This window comes from Pleurodeles waltl, chromosome 4_2 (genome assembly GCF_031143425.1).
Source record: "Pleurodeles waltl isolate 20211129_DDA chromosome 4_2, aPleWal1.hap1.20221129, whole genome shotgun sequence".
Lineage (NCBI taxonomy): Eukaryota > Metazoa > Chordata > Amphibia > Caudata > Salamandridae > Pleurodeles > Pleurodeles waltl.
In genome coordinates this window covers 829736646-829752134 of record NC_090443.1, presented here as the reverse complement: position 1 = coordinate 829752134, position 15489 = coordinate 829736646, and the positions used below count along the sequence as shown (strand labels likewise).

The window sequence follows — 15489 nt, the reverse complement described above, 5'->3', positions numbered from 1 at the left end:
ACCTTTAGAGAAATACATTTCTGGCCATCGTGAAAACATATCAATAACAACCATGATAAACCATTGATTGCCACTGCCATGTATGGGACCAAGAATGTCTAACGCAATGTCTTTCCACAGCTTCTCTGGTCGATTCCTCACTAACATGGACTGGATTTGTGGTTTATTACACTTTTCATTAACGGAACACTGCACACACTCTCTCTACACGTTCAACTTGGATGTCTAAGCCAGGCCACCAGTAATTAGACCTCAACCTTTCTTTGGTCTTAGAAATCCCTGAGTATCCTTCATGTGCAATTTCCAACAACTCTTTTCTCAATTTGGTTGGGGGCACCAGTCTGGTACCTCGTAATAACAGCCCATTCCTGGTAGCTAACTGATCTTTTACTAGCCAATAATCCTTGCATAACTCACCACATTGCTGTTTAAATGTCCAGCCAGTTGTGATGAGGTCAATTAACTTTTGCAGGGTGGAATCTTCTGCTAGCTCTTGCCGCCATTTCTTCTCTGATATTGATGCCTGATTAATCTCACACACCAAATCTTACGTCTCCTCGTCCTCCCTAACTGAATCTGAGGAGTCTTCTGTAACCAACCTGGATAATGTGTCTGCTATAACATTTTCAACTCCAGGGACATACCTCACCTTGAAATTGAACTCTTGAAAGTCAATCACCCATCTAGATATCCTGGAAGAAATGGCATTGACCCCTTTCTTATTGAATACCTCGCATAAAGGTTTATGGTCTGTTCTTACCACGAATGAGGATCCCCACAATAAATTCCTCAATTTCTTTAAGGCCCAGTGGACTGCTAGTGCCTCCCTCTCTATCACAGAATACTTGCTTTCGGCCCCTTTTAGACTCCTCGAAAGAAACATGATGGTGTTCTGGGGACAACACCCTCCCTGTTGTAATACAGCACCCAATCCCTTTAAACTGGCATCGGTTGTGACAATGGAACTTTTGTTGGGATCAAAGTTCTTAAGACACAGAGCCAATGTTAATTTTTCTTTGATCACCTTGAATTCTCTTTCACACATCTCATTCCATACAAAGTCAACTCCCTTTCTGAGAAGACCTCTCATATTACAGGTAATATCAGCAAAAGTTTTGATAAATTTATGGTAGTATTCAACCATTCCTAAGAACCTCAAAAGTTCTTCTTTTGTGGAAGGCGAAAAGCGAAACCAATTGTACTAACCAGATCGGCCTTTGGAGAGATACCCCTTCACCTGTAATGGTGTGCCCTAGATATTCAATTGTTTTAGTGCCAAATTTACATTTTTCTAGCTTGCCCGTCAGATTATGATCATCTATCCTCCTTAGTACTTGCCTGACTCTGTAGCTATGTTCCGCATGATCTTTTCCATAGACTAGTACATCATCTTGATACACACAGACACCTTCTAGATCTTTCAGAATCCTTTCTATGACCCTTTGGAACACGGATGCCGCCGAGATCAGACCAAAAGGTAGTCAGGTATATCTGAAAGTGCCATAATGAAAGCAGTGAGATCCATGGACGCGTCAGTGAGTTGGATTTGGTGGTAGGCTGAACCCATATCAATAGTGCTAAAGACTTTTGCATCTCCTATCATCATTAACAATTGACTAATATTTGGTAACGGATATCTGTCCACAATGACACATTTATTCAGCTGTCTGAGGTCCACACATAGCCTGATAGATCCATTGGGCTTCCTAACCATGACTACTCGGGCCAACCAAGGGGTGCCTTCTACTTCTTCAATGATGCCTTGTGACTTTAATTTATTTAATTAATTCAGCATGTCCTCTCTGGCATTGACTGGAACGTTCCTAACTTTGCTACAAAAAGGGACAGAACCTGGAGCAATTTTAATGTCATGGCAATAATCTTTTAAACAATCCACCTCACTTCTGAACACCCTCGGGAATTCTTGAAACAGTCTGATGAAGGCCCACATCGGAATACTGTGAAGACACTGACTCAACTTGGGAATTGTCTCTTAATATGATGGGGTCCCTACTATTGGGGTCCAACATGACTCCAAGGTCTTTCTGGTGCCACCGGCTAATGATGCTATCGCCCTTTTTTGAGACATAACTTTTTCCTGACGTAAAACAGCCTCTGAATTCAATACTATGAAGTAGCCAAGTAGAGGTATTACCTCACCCCCATATGCACACGGTTTAATATTAGGTTTACAAAGAGTAACCAACTCTCTCAAGCAACGAGAGAAAAAATCACGGGAGACTATGGTGATTTTCACCCCAGAATCAAATAGGACTTGTGTCTGCATGCCTTCTACTGTAATTAACTTAAGAGGCCCTCTATTCTTCCCTATCTGAAGAACAGTTTGTCCACAATCAGTCAGAAGGACCAAGATCTTCATCAGTGTGGACCTCATTTACATTTGATTTGGTTTTACGTACCCTACAAACAGAAAAGAAATGTCCCCGTTTTTTACAATAAGAACGAATTGCTTTGAGAGCTGGACATTTTTTATTGTTAGCAAGATGACCTCGTTTGTTACATCGAAAACACCGTTTGTCTCTCACTGTAGAAGAAACTTCCAACATTTTTTTATGTGTATTGCCATTTTATTTACTATTCTCAGCTACGGAACACACCACCCCCGAAGAATCACCAGTAGAGGCAACTTTCTTAATTACATCCACACATTTTAAAGAGTGTTCAATCCGCTTTGCAACCATCAAAACATCTTCCAAAGAGGGTTCATCCTTAAGCCACAGTTCCTCTAGAATTTTCTCACTATTACAACCCAACATGAATTGGTCCCTTATCCTCTCATCAGTGAGCAAACCAAATTTACATGAAGCAGCGATACGTCTAAGATCTGTTACGTAGTTCTCTACAGATTCACCCTCCATTTGTAGTCTTTTACCAAAGAAGGTAATGCATGTCCAATTTCCGTATACAAATTTCAAATTCATTTAAGTTTATTGCTTCACTGTCTGGAATATCTGGAAGGTGATAAAAAAATTCTTGGCCTTCAGAACCCAAACAGTGAAGCAATAAGGCCGTATGTCGTTCAGCACTTAGAGAGGTACCACAGACTTTGGCGTACCTCTCAAAATCCCTTTTCCATTTTGACAAGTTAATGGGGGGGGTTCTCCTGGAGAGGATAGAAAAAACAGAGGTGCAGTTACGTTTTGCATTATAAAAGTTTAGTATTTAAAACTTGAGGTTGAGTCCCGGGTTTGATATATCATGAAAGAAGAATATCTGGATGGTACCAAGTCTGGGATGTAGAGCTGTGTGTATCAGCGTAAAATACTTGAATTTGAAAGTGATACACAGTCCCTGGGATAATGATGGTACCTCCCAAATTGTTAATGTATGAGAGGAGTTATTCTTCAGGAATCCACCTTGTTGAATCAGAAGAGAGGAAAAAAAAAAAAAAAGAAGATTTTTTTTTTTTTATTAAGCAGGCGGTGCGCTCTAACCGAATAATCCAATAGAGGAAATTCCCTAAAAGTTGTCCTGGTTGCCAGAAAGTTCACTGGGTTAAGCACACACTGCCGTAGAGACAGGACTCTGAGTGTTGCTTGGCAACCAATGGACGTGGCCGCAACACATCTGATACCTGATAGCGTGGCTTGCCGGCTGTTGTCTGGATACCATCAAGCGAGGCACAGCGCGCGGCTGTTGCTTAGGAGCCAGCGAGGAACAGCGCATGCGTGCCAAAACGAGCATCGGCTGTTGCTTAGGAGCCAGGGAGAAACAGCGCATGTGTGCCCATACAAGCGTGGACACACTCGCTCTCGCGAGGCACAGCACGTGCGTGTGGACAGCAACCAGTGAGGAACAGCGCGCGCCGATACGAGCGTGGAAACACTCGCTCTTGCGCACCCTCTAAAAAAAAAAGATCAAGGCAGGTGCTCGAGGGGTCAGAGTACCACCAAAAGAAAACAGAAGGTAATTTTAAGTATCACAATGCCTGCCTGTTTGGAGTCCGCTGACTATAGCTCTGTCCAATAGATGACCGTTGACAGCAGATCCGTAATAGGAGCGTGTTGGGCCAAGGAGTTGCTTTGATCCCGTCCCTCGTCGCCAGTGTTGCAAGAAACGACATCTCGTTTTCTTTGGCTAAACTCCTTTATTCAAATAAGTTAAAGTTGTAAAGATAACGGCCCATCCACACAGCAGTGTCCTCTCCGGTCCAGCTCTCACCTCAACTGCCACAATTCTCTCTTTCCCGAGAATTCTAAATTCTACATTCCAGAATGAATACAACACCCAATTTCTAACAGGCTTCCAGCAGCAATCTTGAAAATAAATATTTCATTATGGGCTCCCATCTGTTTTTTTTTTTTTTATCTGGTTTGCACACTGGCATCATTCCTGACTTCTCTCGTAGGAGTATGCTAGTAGAGGAACATAAGAAGAGCTAGAGGACTGATCATCTAATTTTCGCTCATTTGTCTTATTATGCATGCACTGTACAGTCTGTGGAATTGGACTGCTATAAGTAATACTCTAGTGTGGGCTTAAATTGGGTTTGGACCCCACAGTGAGACATATTACATCATCATGACTTTGTTCATGATTAATTCTAAGGTGCTAGCAAAAAAGGATGCATTTGTCCATTGTTTGGTCAGTTACAGCATCACCTTTAACAACGTGGCTGGACTAAACTTTGGAAAAATTGGTTGCTCAAGGAATAGACCTCACCCTAATGTGGTTAGTTATAGGTTTTCATAAGTAAACGTTCATAAGAGTTCAGTTCGGCAAGATTGATGTGCCTTCCAGAAAAACTGAGAGAGCAAATGGATTAAGACTAGATTTCACTATTTTTTTACTGCATTTTTGATACCTAGTGGATTTATTTAATAACATAAAAGGTTGACTATTATCTTTTTAAATGACAAGGCATTTACGCCTCGTTTCTGTGCTATTCCAATACTTAGGTTTAATAATCCAAACTCTGTGGCTTTCAGCAACTACTCTTGTCTCTAGATGCTTAAAACTTTATTAATCTTTTAACCGCAAATTCGGAGAAAGGAAAATCATGTCCTTTGCCAAAGCAAATGGACAGTTTCCTTGATTTGCCCATTGATTTGAAATGAGTGGTGTCTGTAGTTATGTTTACCAGTGCTTTAATCTGAATTGTAATTTGCCCTGTACTTCATGGATGTAGCTGAAAATAAGGAAATGTTCTTGTGCAAAATTTGGACTATGTAAGCTTCATAAACTTTACAGGGCCTCTTCACCCATAGTAGTTCATTAAGGATCAGATTTGTTCGGTCATTTGCTAAAGGGCAGTTGCATATCGAGAGCAATGTGACATGCAAAATATTATGAGGAAAGTGCCTCCCGCCCGTTCGATTAGAGGTGGATTATATGTCAATTATCCAATCCATCAACAAAATAGCATTGAATTATTTTCATAATTAACACAGTGCTGCGTTATTTGCTTTGAGCTCACTTAAGTTCATACTGTGGGGGGTAAGCTGCACATGTTGAATAGTGTATACTTATTTTAAATAAGAAATCACCTTCAGAAGTATGATTACTTGTGGGCTGACATAGTAATCAAGAAATATAGATTTTAAGAAAAGTCTGCATGATCATATTCAGTCTGCTAGTTTTTAGTGACTATGACATTGCGAGAAAATCGAAGTTTACCTCTGATTCATTTGCACAACTCCCTCACCTCAGTATTACCTCTGTGGTTTTGTAGCCCTAATCAATTCAGTCTCATTTCCTAGATTTTTATATGCTAGTATACAGTCTCATTTGGAAAGATGGGTATAGTGGAAGGATTAGCCGAGAGTAAGCGTTATAGACATTTAGCTTTGTATGTGAAAGACTTTGAGCACATTAAACATTCGTCTGGATATCATTTATTGAAAAAGAATACTCACGCCTCTTTAATTTCACACTATAACTGGTGTGATGTAATTATTTCTGGATGGCTGAATTTATGAAACGTGGGTATCAGTAGTAAGATTCTTGGTGTTGTCAAATAAAGTTTTAGCATAGCCTAATTTTAAAAATCTTTTTATTAATTTTCAGTACAGCTATAGCCTACACCCACCTACATCAGCAGGCCAGTAGGGTGTCAGTGAATGAAAATGTATCATTGTCAAATAAACATAAACAAAGTAATGAACCATCAACTAACCCAGACATCATATTTAATGTCAAAGGCCAACCTTACTCTGGTCCCTGGAAAATGTATTACTTGAGACATTGTTTCATGTTTGTATCACCACTGAACAATATATTTTTTAATAGTATTTGTTTTAATGTATTAGATTAATTGTTTCCTTGTTGGTAATCTTTTTATATGTGATTAACCTATGTTTAGTTTCTGTAATTATAGACTTTGTGTCTTACTTATAAGGTTTCATGCCAAATGATTTGGATGTTTTAATGCATAATGATATTTGCAATAAAAGATTTGAACTAAATTAATGTTCACATGAGGCTATTGGAGGTAACTAGTCTCAGGCCGGGAGGTCAGACATAAAAAGTTAGTGCTCAATAACCAAATTACATGCACTTGTCTGGTTCATCATACCTATCATGGTTGATGATAGTTGGGTGATGATTTGAACATACTTTGCAACTGCAGGACCTGTACTTCTCACAATCATTAAATACACCATGAATTTCTTTCAGTGCCAGTGCATTCTCGAGGGAAATATGAGAACATCTGACCGACAGCTAAAGCTGAGCCAAAAGTGGATCTTGCAACTGAACAGTGATCCAAAACAAACCAGTAAATTAATGACAGAATGGGTGAAAATAAAATAATCATAATTTTGGAATGGCCAATTCAAGGTTCAAACCCTAACCCATGATATACAGTGAGAGTGCCTAAAGAGAGATGTGCATAAACAAATGTCCTTACAATTGATAGGCACACCTGAGGCTATTGGCAGGTATGCAGTGCCAGGCCAGCAGATCAGAAATTAAAAGGAGGTGCTCATAAACCAAAGAACAGGTGTCGATCTGCTCCATCATCGGGGGTACTCACAGAAGCAAATCAACAAGATGCGGTAGCCACTGTCACAAATCCTCTGTAACAGTACAGTAATCCAAATTAGTTTACTAATGATTTACATTGATAGTACATGAGAAGTTTAATCATTTTGATAGTCTAAGATTTTAATGTTAGAAGGGAACATAATATCATTCAATAATGTCACCAGTACCAAAAGTATACACATAATGCTAAAATTGTATAGTGATTCCAGTGGTATGAAAAATGTATGTTTGCTAATGCACAACTGTTTAGAATTAAGTTATATGTTTACAAAGTTGTTTTGCAAGGAGAAGTTGGCCAGAATTCTTCCCACGGTGGTCAGAGTGACTGAAACTCTTACAGGAAATGGTTTTCTTCGAGTTGTTGTCTCTACTGTGGGTTCTGTACAGTACCCACAGACGTTCTGAGTTTTAAAGGGCTGAAAAGCATGCTACATTCCTGGTGCTTATCCCACTGAATATTTACAGGGAGTTATAGTGGCCATCATGTCAGCCAGGTTTCCATAGGCATTTGGGAAACAGAGAAGCACAGTAGATATGAACCTTTAACTTCTGTGAGTTCAAATAAAAGCTTTCTTTTGTTTCTAGTGTTCTGAATTTTCAGAAAAACATTTACATTGTTAATAAGATCATAATAATTGTTTCTTGAATTTAAGATTTTCAGCTTTTCTAGATAAATTATAAGTGTGGTTGTAAAAGTTTTGGCATTCGTAAAACTTAAACTTAACATTAAACTTCCATTGTACTATCCTCCTCTTCAACAGAGTTGAGATTTGGAGAGAGCCTAATGTGTCACTTGGAATCAGCATTGTTGGTGGACAAACCGTTCTAAAACGCCTGAAAAATGGAGAAGAACTTAAGGGCATCTTTATAAAGCAGGTTTTGGATGATAGTCCAGCTGGAAAAACAAAAGCTCTTAATACTGGAGACAAAATACTTGAGGTATGAATGGAGGAAAATATGAAGCATATTGATAAATGTGAATATTAAGTCATTTGCTTAGAAACATGGCCGGACCATTACTCTAGTGAGGTGCCAGGATCCTTTTGATCTCTACATCTAGAATTTGTTATTTTTGCATCATAGGATCTTCATTGATATAGTTAAACATTTAAATATTGTTGTCTGTGTGAGGGGATCACAGAACCATTTCCCATAAGTGTAAAAATACTAAGGTCCTCATTACAAGTATGGCGGTCCGAGGACCGCCACACTCACGTTGACTGTCAGACTGCTGCAACTTTGGCAGACCGATCGCCCAATTACAGCCCTGGCATGCGGACCCATCAGGGGACCGCCGTCCCCGCCAGGAACATGGTTCCGAACATCATGACGGCGGTCGGACTTGTAATCAGCCAGGGCGGCTCTGAACTCAGTGCTGCCTGGCTGATTACAACCCCTCTTTCTGCCTGCCTTTTAATGGCAGGGATCCCGCTGTGAAAAGGCAGTCGGAAAGCCAGTGCCTGGCGCCACAGGGGGGGCCACTGCACTGCCCATGCAGTAACGTGGGCAGTGCAGTGGCCCCCCCTACCCAGACCCGTCGGAATGTGCACTGTCTACTTTGCTGAGACCAATATCCTAACACTGTTCCAGCCGATCAGCCCGGCGGGAATGCATATTACAATGTTACCCCTTGGGCGAAGCGTCACCACTATGGCGGTGGCGTCCTCCCCATTAGTTTGGAAGTCCCATGGGGGGACCGCCAAACACATAATGAGGCCCTAAGGGTATAGCTGGCATTATTAAATGCAGATAAATTGTCTGTGTTTGTTTTGAAAAATCCTACACAAATCAACAGTACAGCAAACACTCTAGCTGCTGGTTAGGAAAACTATAGAAAGATGAAGAAAATGTAAATAAAATGCTAGCTTTGTAACCAGACTGAAAATGCACAGTGTACCTCTAAGGAGCCAGCATCTTATATATCCCAGCATTCCTTGTACTGTCTCACAAAGTCTGTTCTGTTTGAAAGACTTGTTTGAGACTCAGTAAGATTTCAACATTCATTCAGCTGAGACTTGGGTGGCAGGTAGGCCATTTAAGACTTCAGTAAAGATATGTATTATGAAGACTTTAGATTAAAAGTAATCAATCAGGAATTTGTAAAGCGCACTACTCACCCGTGAGGGTCTCAAGGCGCTTAGGAGGGGATGGGGCAGATGGGGAGGGGGAGGTGCTGCTACTGCTCGAACAGCCACGTCTTGAGAAGTTTCCTTAAGGTAAGGAGGTCTTTGGTCTGGCGCAGGTGGGTGGGAAGAGTGTTGCATGTTTTGGCGGCGAGGTGCGAGAATGATCTACCGCTGGTTGTAGTTCTGCGGACATGTGGAACGATTGCGAGGTCGGCGGAGCGGAGATGCCAGGTTGGGGTGTAGAAGGAGAGTCATCTGTTGAGGTATTCTGGTCCAGTGTTGTGCAGTGCTTTGTGTGCGTGGGTGAGGAGCTTGAAGGTGATTCTCTTGTTGACTGGGAGCCAGTGCAGGTTTTTCAGGTGGTCTGTGATGTGGTAGTGGCGGGGGATGTCCAGGATGAGGCGTGCAGAGGCATTCTGGATGCGTTGCAGCCTCTTCTGGCATTTGGCCGTGGTTCCTGTGTAGAAGGCATTGCTGTAGTCCAGCTTGCTGCTTATGAGAGCTTGGGTGACTGTTCTTCTGGTTTCGGTGGGTATCCATTTGTATATCTTTTGGAGCATGCGGAGGGTGTTGAAGCAGGAGGAGATGGCGTTGACTTGCTGGGTCATGGATAGTAAGGGGTCCAAGATGAATCCTAGGTTGCATGCGTGGTCGGTGGGAGTCGGAGTGGTTCAGAGAGTGGCAGGCCACCAGGAGTCATCCCATGGGAAGAGGGTGGAGCCGAAGATGAGGACTTCCATCTTGTCAGAATTGAGATTTTAGATTTAGACTTTAGAAGAAGACTTTAGATTAAAAGTAAGTAACATATTTTTGCACCACAAGGTTTTCATTGATAGTCATAAATGGTAGAATAAAACAGTAATCTCATCCCTAACTGGCAGGCCATATTCTGACACGAATGGTACAACATCACACTCAGTGCTGTCAGCATCTTGTATTCTAGCCAAAATGTGTCTGCAAAGAAATTTGATCCACTAAGGTATATATGTGCCATCGGAATCTATATAGTAATTCTTACAAAAGTATAGACAGCTTTCTACTTGTCAAATTTGCATATTTCTTTCAGGGAAATATTTCCTGTTCAAGCTGCAATGTATGCTTTTCCCTTGGTAGAGTGAGCCCTGAGTTTCCTTTTAATGGTTTATTTGCTAGTTGGTCACAAAAGGGTATACACCAGGCAAGTCCACCTTGCTAAAAACTGTTTAGATGTAGCAAAGTCTGCACATAAACATGGATAAGTCCTCATTACTTACCAGTTGGAGCAAAAAAACATATAAGGTTGTAGGGCAGATGTGGCCTGCAGTTTACTAATCCTACAGGCAGAAGTTAAAGCCCCTAGTGTGACATTTTCAGGGACTTTGCAAGACCACAACCCGGTAGGTGCCTTTTGTCCATTAGGCAAGCACGGGTAGGTAACAACTTAACCGCATGAGCAGGTAAAATAGGCAAAGTCTTGCTTACATCTCTCTCTCAATTTACCTAGAGATTAAGTTTTTTTAGGCATGTAACAGAACCTTCTTGAAAATGTGAGGCATTTTGATATTCTGTTTTTTTTCTTAATGCACAATTTCACCCCATTTGCCAACACAGGAAATCCACTCTGTTATTCTAAACCTTTGTTAAGGTTGATTTTAGCGCTGAATAAATGGTACAAGATCATATCAACACAATTGTAGGGATTGTAATTGAACAGAAGATGAAAATTATGAAATCAGACAACACAATTCGTTTTGAGGATCCCTACATGTCTAATTTTAGCATTAAAGGTCTGCTGTTTTGAGGATTCCGTTTTTAGATATTGTCATCACACTTGCATACCTGAACTACATTTGTTTTCCAGTTGTCATCCCGTCTGATTGAATATCTCTGTCACAAAGTCAATGGCCTTGGTGCAGCACCAGAGAGAACTATTCTATGCTTTGCTTGTCCCGGAAACTGAGATCAATTGCTCTCTCTTTCTGAAAGGGTTGTGAATGATTTGTTTTTACCAGATGATACTGTTTATTTTGGAAAAAAATAACCTCATAACTCATATGGTTTAGGTGGTAAGTAGAGTGTGATAATACAGTTACAAATCCATAGTAAAACCAAAAGGACTTTCTCTATCAAACATTGAAACAAACGTGAATATTTATTATTTGAAGCATGCTATCAGAATTTATGAATGTTGCATGCATTCTTACAGGGTAATAAATATAAACACATGTAAGATAGTCACTGATTGCAAAAAGGCCTGAGGCTTCAATGAACAAATATGGAAATGCAAAGTGTAGGTGCTCCTAAGAGACGTATAAGGAAAACATATAACACTAGGAGGACAGCCTTTCATGATAAATGCTCAACTGGGACTTTATGAATGGGCTTGCATGCAAGTCTTCAGTTTAGAAAGGACCAGATAAGGTGATGGTTTCTGAATGGGAGGCTAAACGTTTTTTTACAGTTCCTCAAGAAAATCCTTAGTGACTGGCATGCTAACGAAAGAATTCTACAAACCACCCTTCTTGTGCCTAGTTATAACTGTAGGAGGTATGTTGGAGGTTTGAATTGACAAGGTATATGGAAGTATTTTTAGTTTGGCATATTTCAGAGGGTCTACATCTTGTTGGCACCACAAGCAATATCTTTTAAACTTGAAAGAGTATGCTGATTGTTTGAACTCCATTAAGGGGGCCACAGTGCAAGCAGGAGCTACTTGGGCCCAACTGTGGGTATTAAGGCCTTTTACTCCTGATGTCCCCGGACCCGACCTACTATGGATTCTGAGCATCTGGGCCAAGTACCCCTTCAGCACTTGACTCTCAATGGTAGCACGGGTCAAGCAGTCGAAGGCCACTCAGCGGGGAGTCGTGGACCTGAGTTGCTATGCACAGTGGGGTTGAGCACAGGCTCACAGCTCAAAGTAAGTTCCATAGCAGAAATGAATTGTCCAGTGAAATTCTTGCTTTTAAGAAAAAAGGAGTATTTATATATCAACACAAAGTAAAATATGTCATTCACAAACAATACACACAGTCCTCCAAGCTCAAGTATTTCAAAATGCAGTTCCTGAGTCCCATTCATCTCTTGTTAACAGTAGTGGTTACTCACCATTCACCACAGACAGCATTCAGGTTAAGCCCCACTAGTAGTCTGACTCTCGGGAGTCCTACTCTGACTCCACTTAAAGTCAAAGTGTTCCATCGCTGAAACGCCATATTGCAGGCAAGTTCCCCCAGGGCTTTCTGGCACGTTAATTGTTGTTACCCACATCAACAAGATTTGCACGACCAGAGTCTCCAATAGTGTCCCATCTGTGGGTGCTGAAGCTGCAGCGGCTGTCTCTGATGAGTACCACACATGCAGCCCAACAGGGGCAGTGGTCAGATCTCCCCGAGTTCCTAACATGCAGTGGTGGGCTTTTGTCTGCTCAGGTCACCACAGGGTTCTTTTCCTCTCGACAATGGTCTCATCCAGGCCATGCTCCTTGCTTTTTTTTTTCAGTGGCACCCAAAAGATATATGGGGTCACCATCCTCATTTCTGAATCTTCACTGCGGCTCCACTTGGCGTACGAGGTCTCCGGCTTCACTCTGCACATGCAATACTGCCTGATTGGTATGGCAGAAATCATCACGGCGGCCCCTCAATGCATATGGGGTCTCTGGCTTCACTCTACACATGGGCTTCTGCCCAATCAGCATGGCAGTATTCTTCATGGCAACCTCACCCGGCATACACGGTCGCCGACTTAACTGCGTGCACTGGCTACAGCCCGATCTGCACAGCAGTAATCAATGACTGTCTTGGCTGGACCATTCTTCTTACCTTCCATGTAAATGTTGCACGCACAGGCCCACATACACTCACCATGTGCATATAACAAATATGCACAGCACTGCATCCTCTATGTATTGTACTATTCACAGGCACAGCACACATACACCCAACACATGCCTGTAACACAAACGCACTGAACAGCACTACATGCTAATCTGATGTAAGCCAATGGTGAGTTAAGCACACACAACAGAACATTACATGAGTGAGCCTGTAGGACTCACTCCAGTGACATAGGTACAAAGGCCTGTTCACTGTCTACTGATCACTACACGGTATGCTGCCACCACCGTGCTGGTGCTCCTGAACTCCTAGTAACGGCAGTAGCCTTTCATCAAAAAATGAGGGTAGTTGTTTGGGAGAGCCTCCAAGTACAAAAAACAGACCGCATGCCAGGAGACAGGCCTATTTCATGACACAAACTCATGATCCTTGTTCTATCTTGACAACACAAATCAGCACTAGGGATCCAGACCTCAGTGTAGTTTGGGGCACTCAGGACAGGGGTACACGTTCATCACCACGCAAGGGACTTTTCTGTCCCAACACTGACTTTGAGGAGTGTCCTTTGGGTTCTCATAAGACCTACATACATTGTGCTGGTAAGTTCAAATGTGCTTATTGTGCAAACTCAGAAGTTCTGCCAAAATGAATGATGTCAAGGTTGGGATAGAACACTTGGCCCTGGAGAGTTGATGGCAGATTCTGCTTTACTAAAAGTCTCATGTGTGATTTTAATAACATCAGGAGCTAGTTCTGAAACCATCATTGTCTGGGCTATTTGAGTGTAATGAGAAAGAGTGCAATTATCACGGTTTCACTAGAACTGATGGTATGGGAGGTATATTGGACCACCTTCTGATTCTTCATATAAAGATTATCCTGTAGAACTCTTCCAGAGCTGGTCAATCTGGCTGGTCTTTTTACAGCTACATTTTGTCATTCTTAGGAGAAATAAAATGAGTTTCTTTGGTTCTTTGTAGGAAAGATCATCAACTTCTTGTCTGCATTCCAACACCAATTTATTTCAGAGGCTTGCCTTGATCCAGAGACAAAATATGTATCGCACAAGTTTTTATCAGTATCTTTCCAATACCTCTTGGAACTGAATACTTACAGGGCTTAACTTGAGCCAGTGGGCACCACCAGCACCTATTATTAGGGACCAGATAGTCTTGCAGAAACAGTCCCGATCCTGGGAATCCAAGCAGCAAACAAAATACCCTTAACTGGTGATCTTTCCTCTTCCTATGGATGAGAAGACATGTCTGCACAGGCATTGATGTTGACTGTGCATGCTGCCCCAATTATGGTATCAAGGTGGTGGTGACGTCTCTAACATTTACACTGCTGTTTTTTTCTCGCGTAACTTGTTTTTCTTTTTAAAAAAGTGCAAAATAGACTCAATTATGGGAGGCAAATACGAAAATAGGTTATTCGTTTGGGAGAATGTGAGTACTTCACAATTAATAAATTCAAAATCCTGGCAGTTCCCACACACAAATTCAATAAAATAATCCTGGGCTCAACCCCTGGTAGCTATGACACAGAGAAGACAACCTTAACTTAAGGAAACATTTGTAAAGTATTGAGTATTTAGCAGTATCGAAACAATTAAAACGTGCAAAACTCACTACAATAAAAAAAAACACTACCCATTTACATAAAGAGAGAACATTTTTATTAGAAAAATGACCAAACTAATTAAAATCCAATAAGGGAAAGCAGAAATGTGAATTTTTGAAGTCTTAGGGCAAAAAGAACGATGAAAAAGGAATGTGCCAATAAAACATTACTGTTCACAATTGTCTGGATCCTATGTGCGATTTCAGGTAAACTTTGGTAAAGCAGAGGTTGTATTTACCAAGCAGGTTGTCCCAGTCAAAGCATTTACCTTCTGAGTTAGCATTTGTTATTGATTTCTTCCTCTCTCTTATTGCATTTTATCTCTTTCGAAATTGAGGTATCCTTTATCCTGTAGTGGAGATGGATTGAGGGTTCTAGAGGAGAACTAGCTCTTCTGTTCTGTGATGGGGCATGACTGAGAAATGTTTTCTCTCTCGCTCGCTCTCTCTCCTTTCCCTCCTCCCCCTCTTTCTCACTCTCTTTTATTCTCTAAAATATAGAAGAATGTAATTTATAGCAAGAGAGCCAGATGTGTCTTCACCTCTGGAGTGTATAAGGGACTGAGTTCTGTCTGTCCTTCTCTTATCTCATATAGTGTAAAGGCAATTGGGAAAGGCAGATGGAGAGTCTTCTATTTGTGGGTCAATTTCCTTTCTCTATGTGTTTCTCTTGCTTTTTTCCTAGCATAGCCTCTCTTTCCATCCCTCCTGAAGTACTGCAGACTCCTCTTACTTTCTTCTGTCCCCCAGTTAACGCAGCTAAGGTAACACTGGAAGGCAAACATGATCACAGCAATAATCTGGTTCTGTTGAAAGGTTGGCTAAAGGCATTTAGAGATATTCCGAAATAGATGTGACTTCCATCTGCTGGTACTCTTAGTGGAAGCTCCTATATCAACTGGAAATATTAGAATCCTG

The 15489-nt window shown here is 41.3% G+C and overlaps 1 protein-coding gene across 6 annotated transcripts in view; it reads left to right on the top strand.

Annotated features, from left to right (window-relative positions):
* Positions 1–15489, top strand: part of PATJ (PATJ crumbs cell polarity complex component) — a 1201300-nt gene that overhangs the window by 587314 nt on the left and 598497 nt on the right. For all 6 annotated transcript variants that reach the window (XM_069232550.1, XM_069232545.1, XM_069232547.1 and 3 more), the window contains one exon: positions 7767–7944. In XM_069232550.1, the coding sequence (XP_069088651.1) occupies positions 7767–7944 (178 nt within the window). The remainder of the gene's footprint in view (positions 1–7766; positions 7945–15489) is intronic.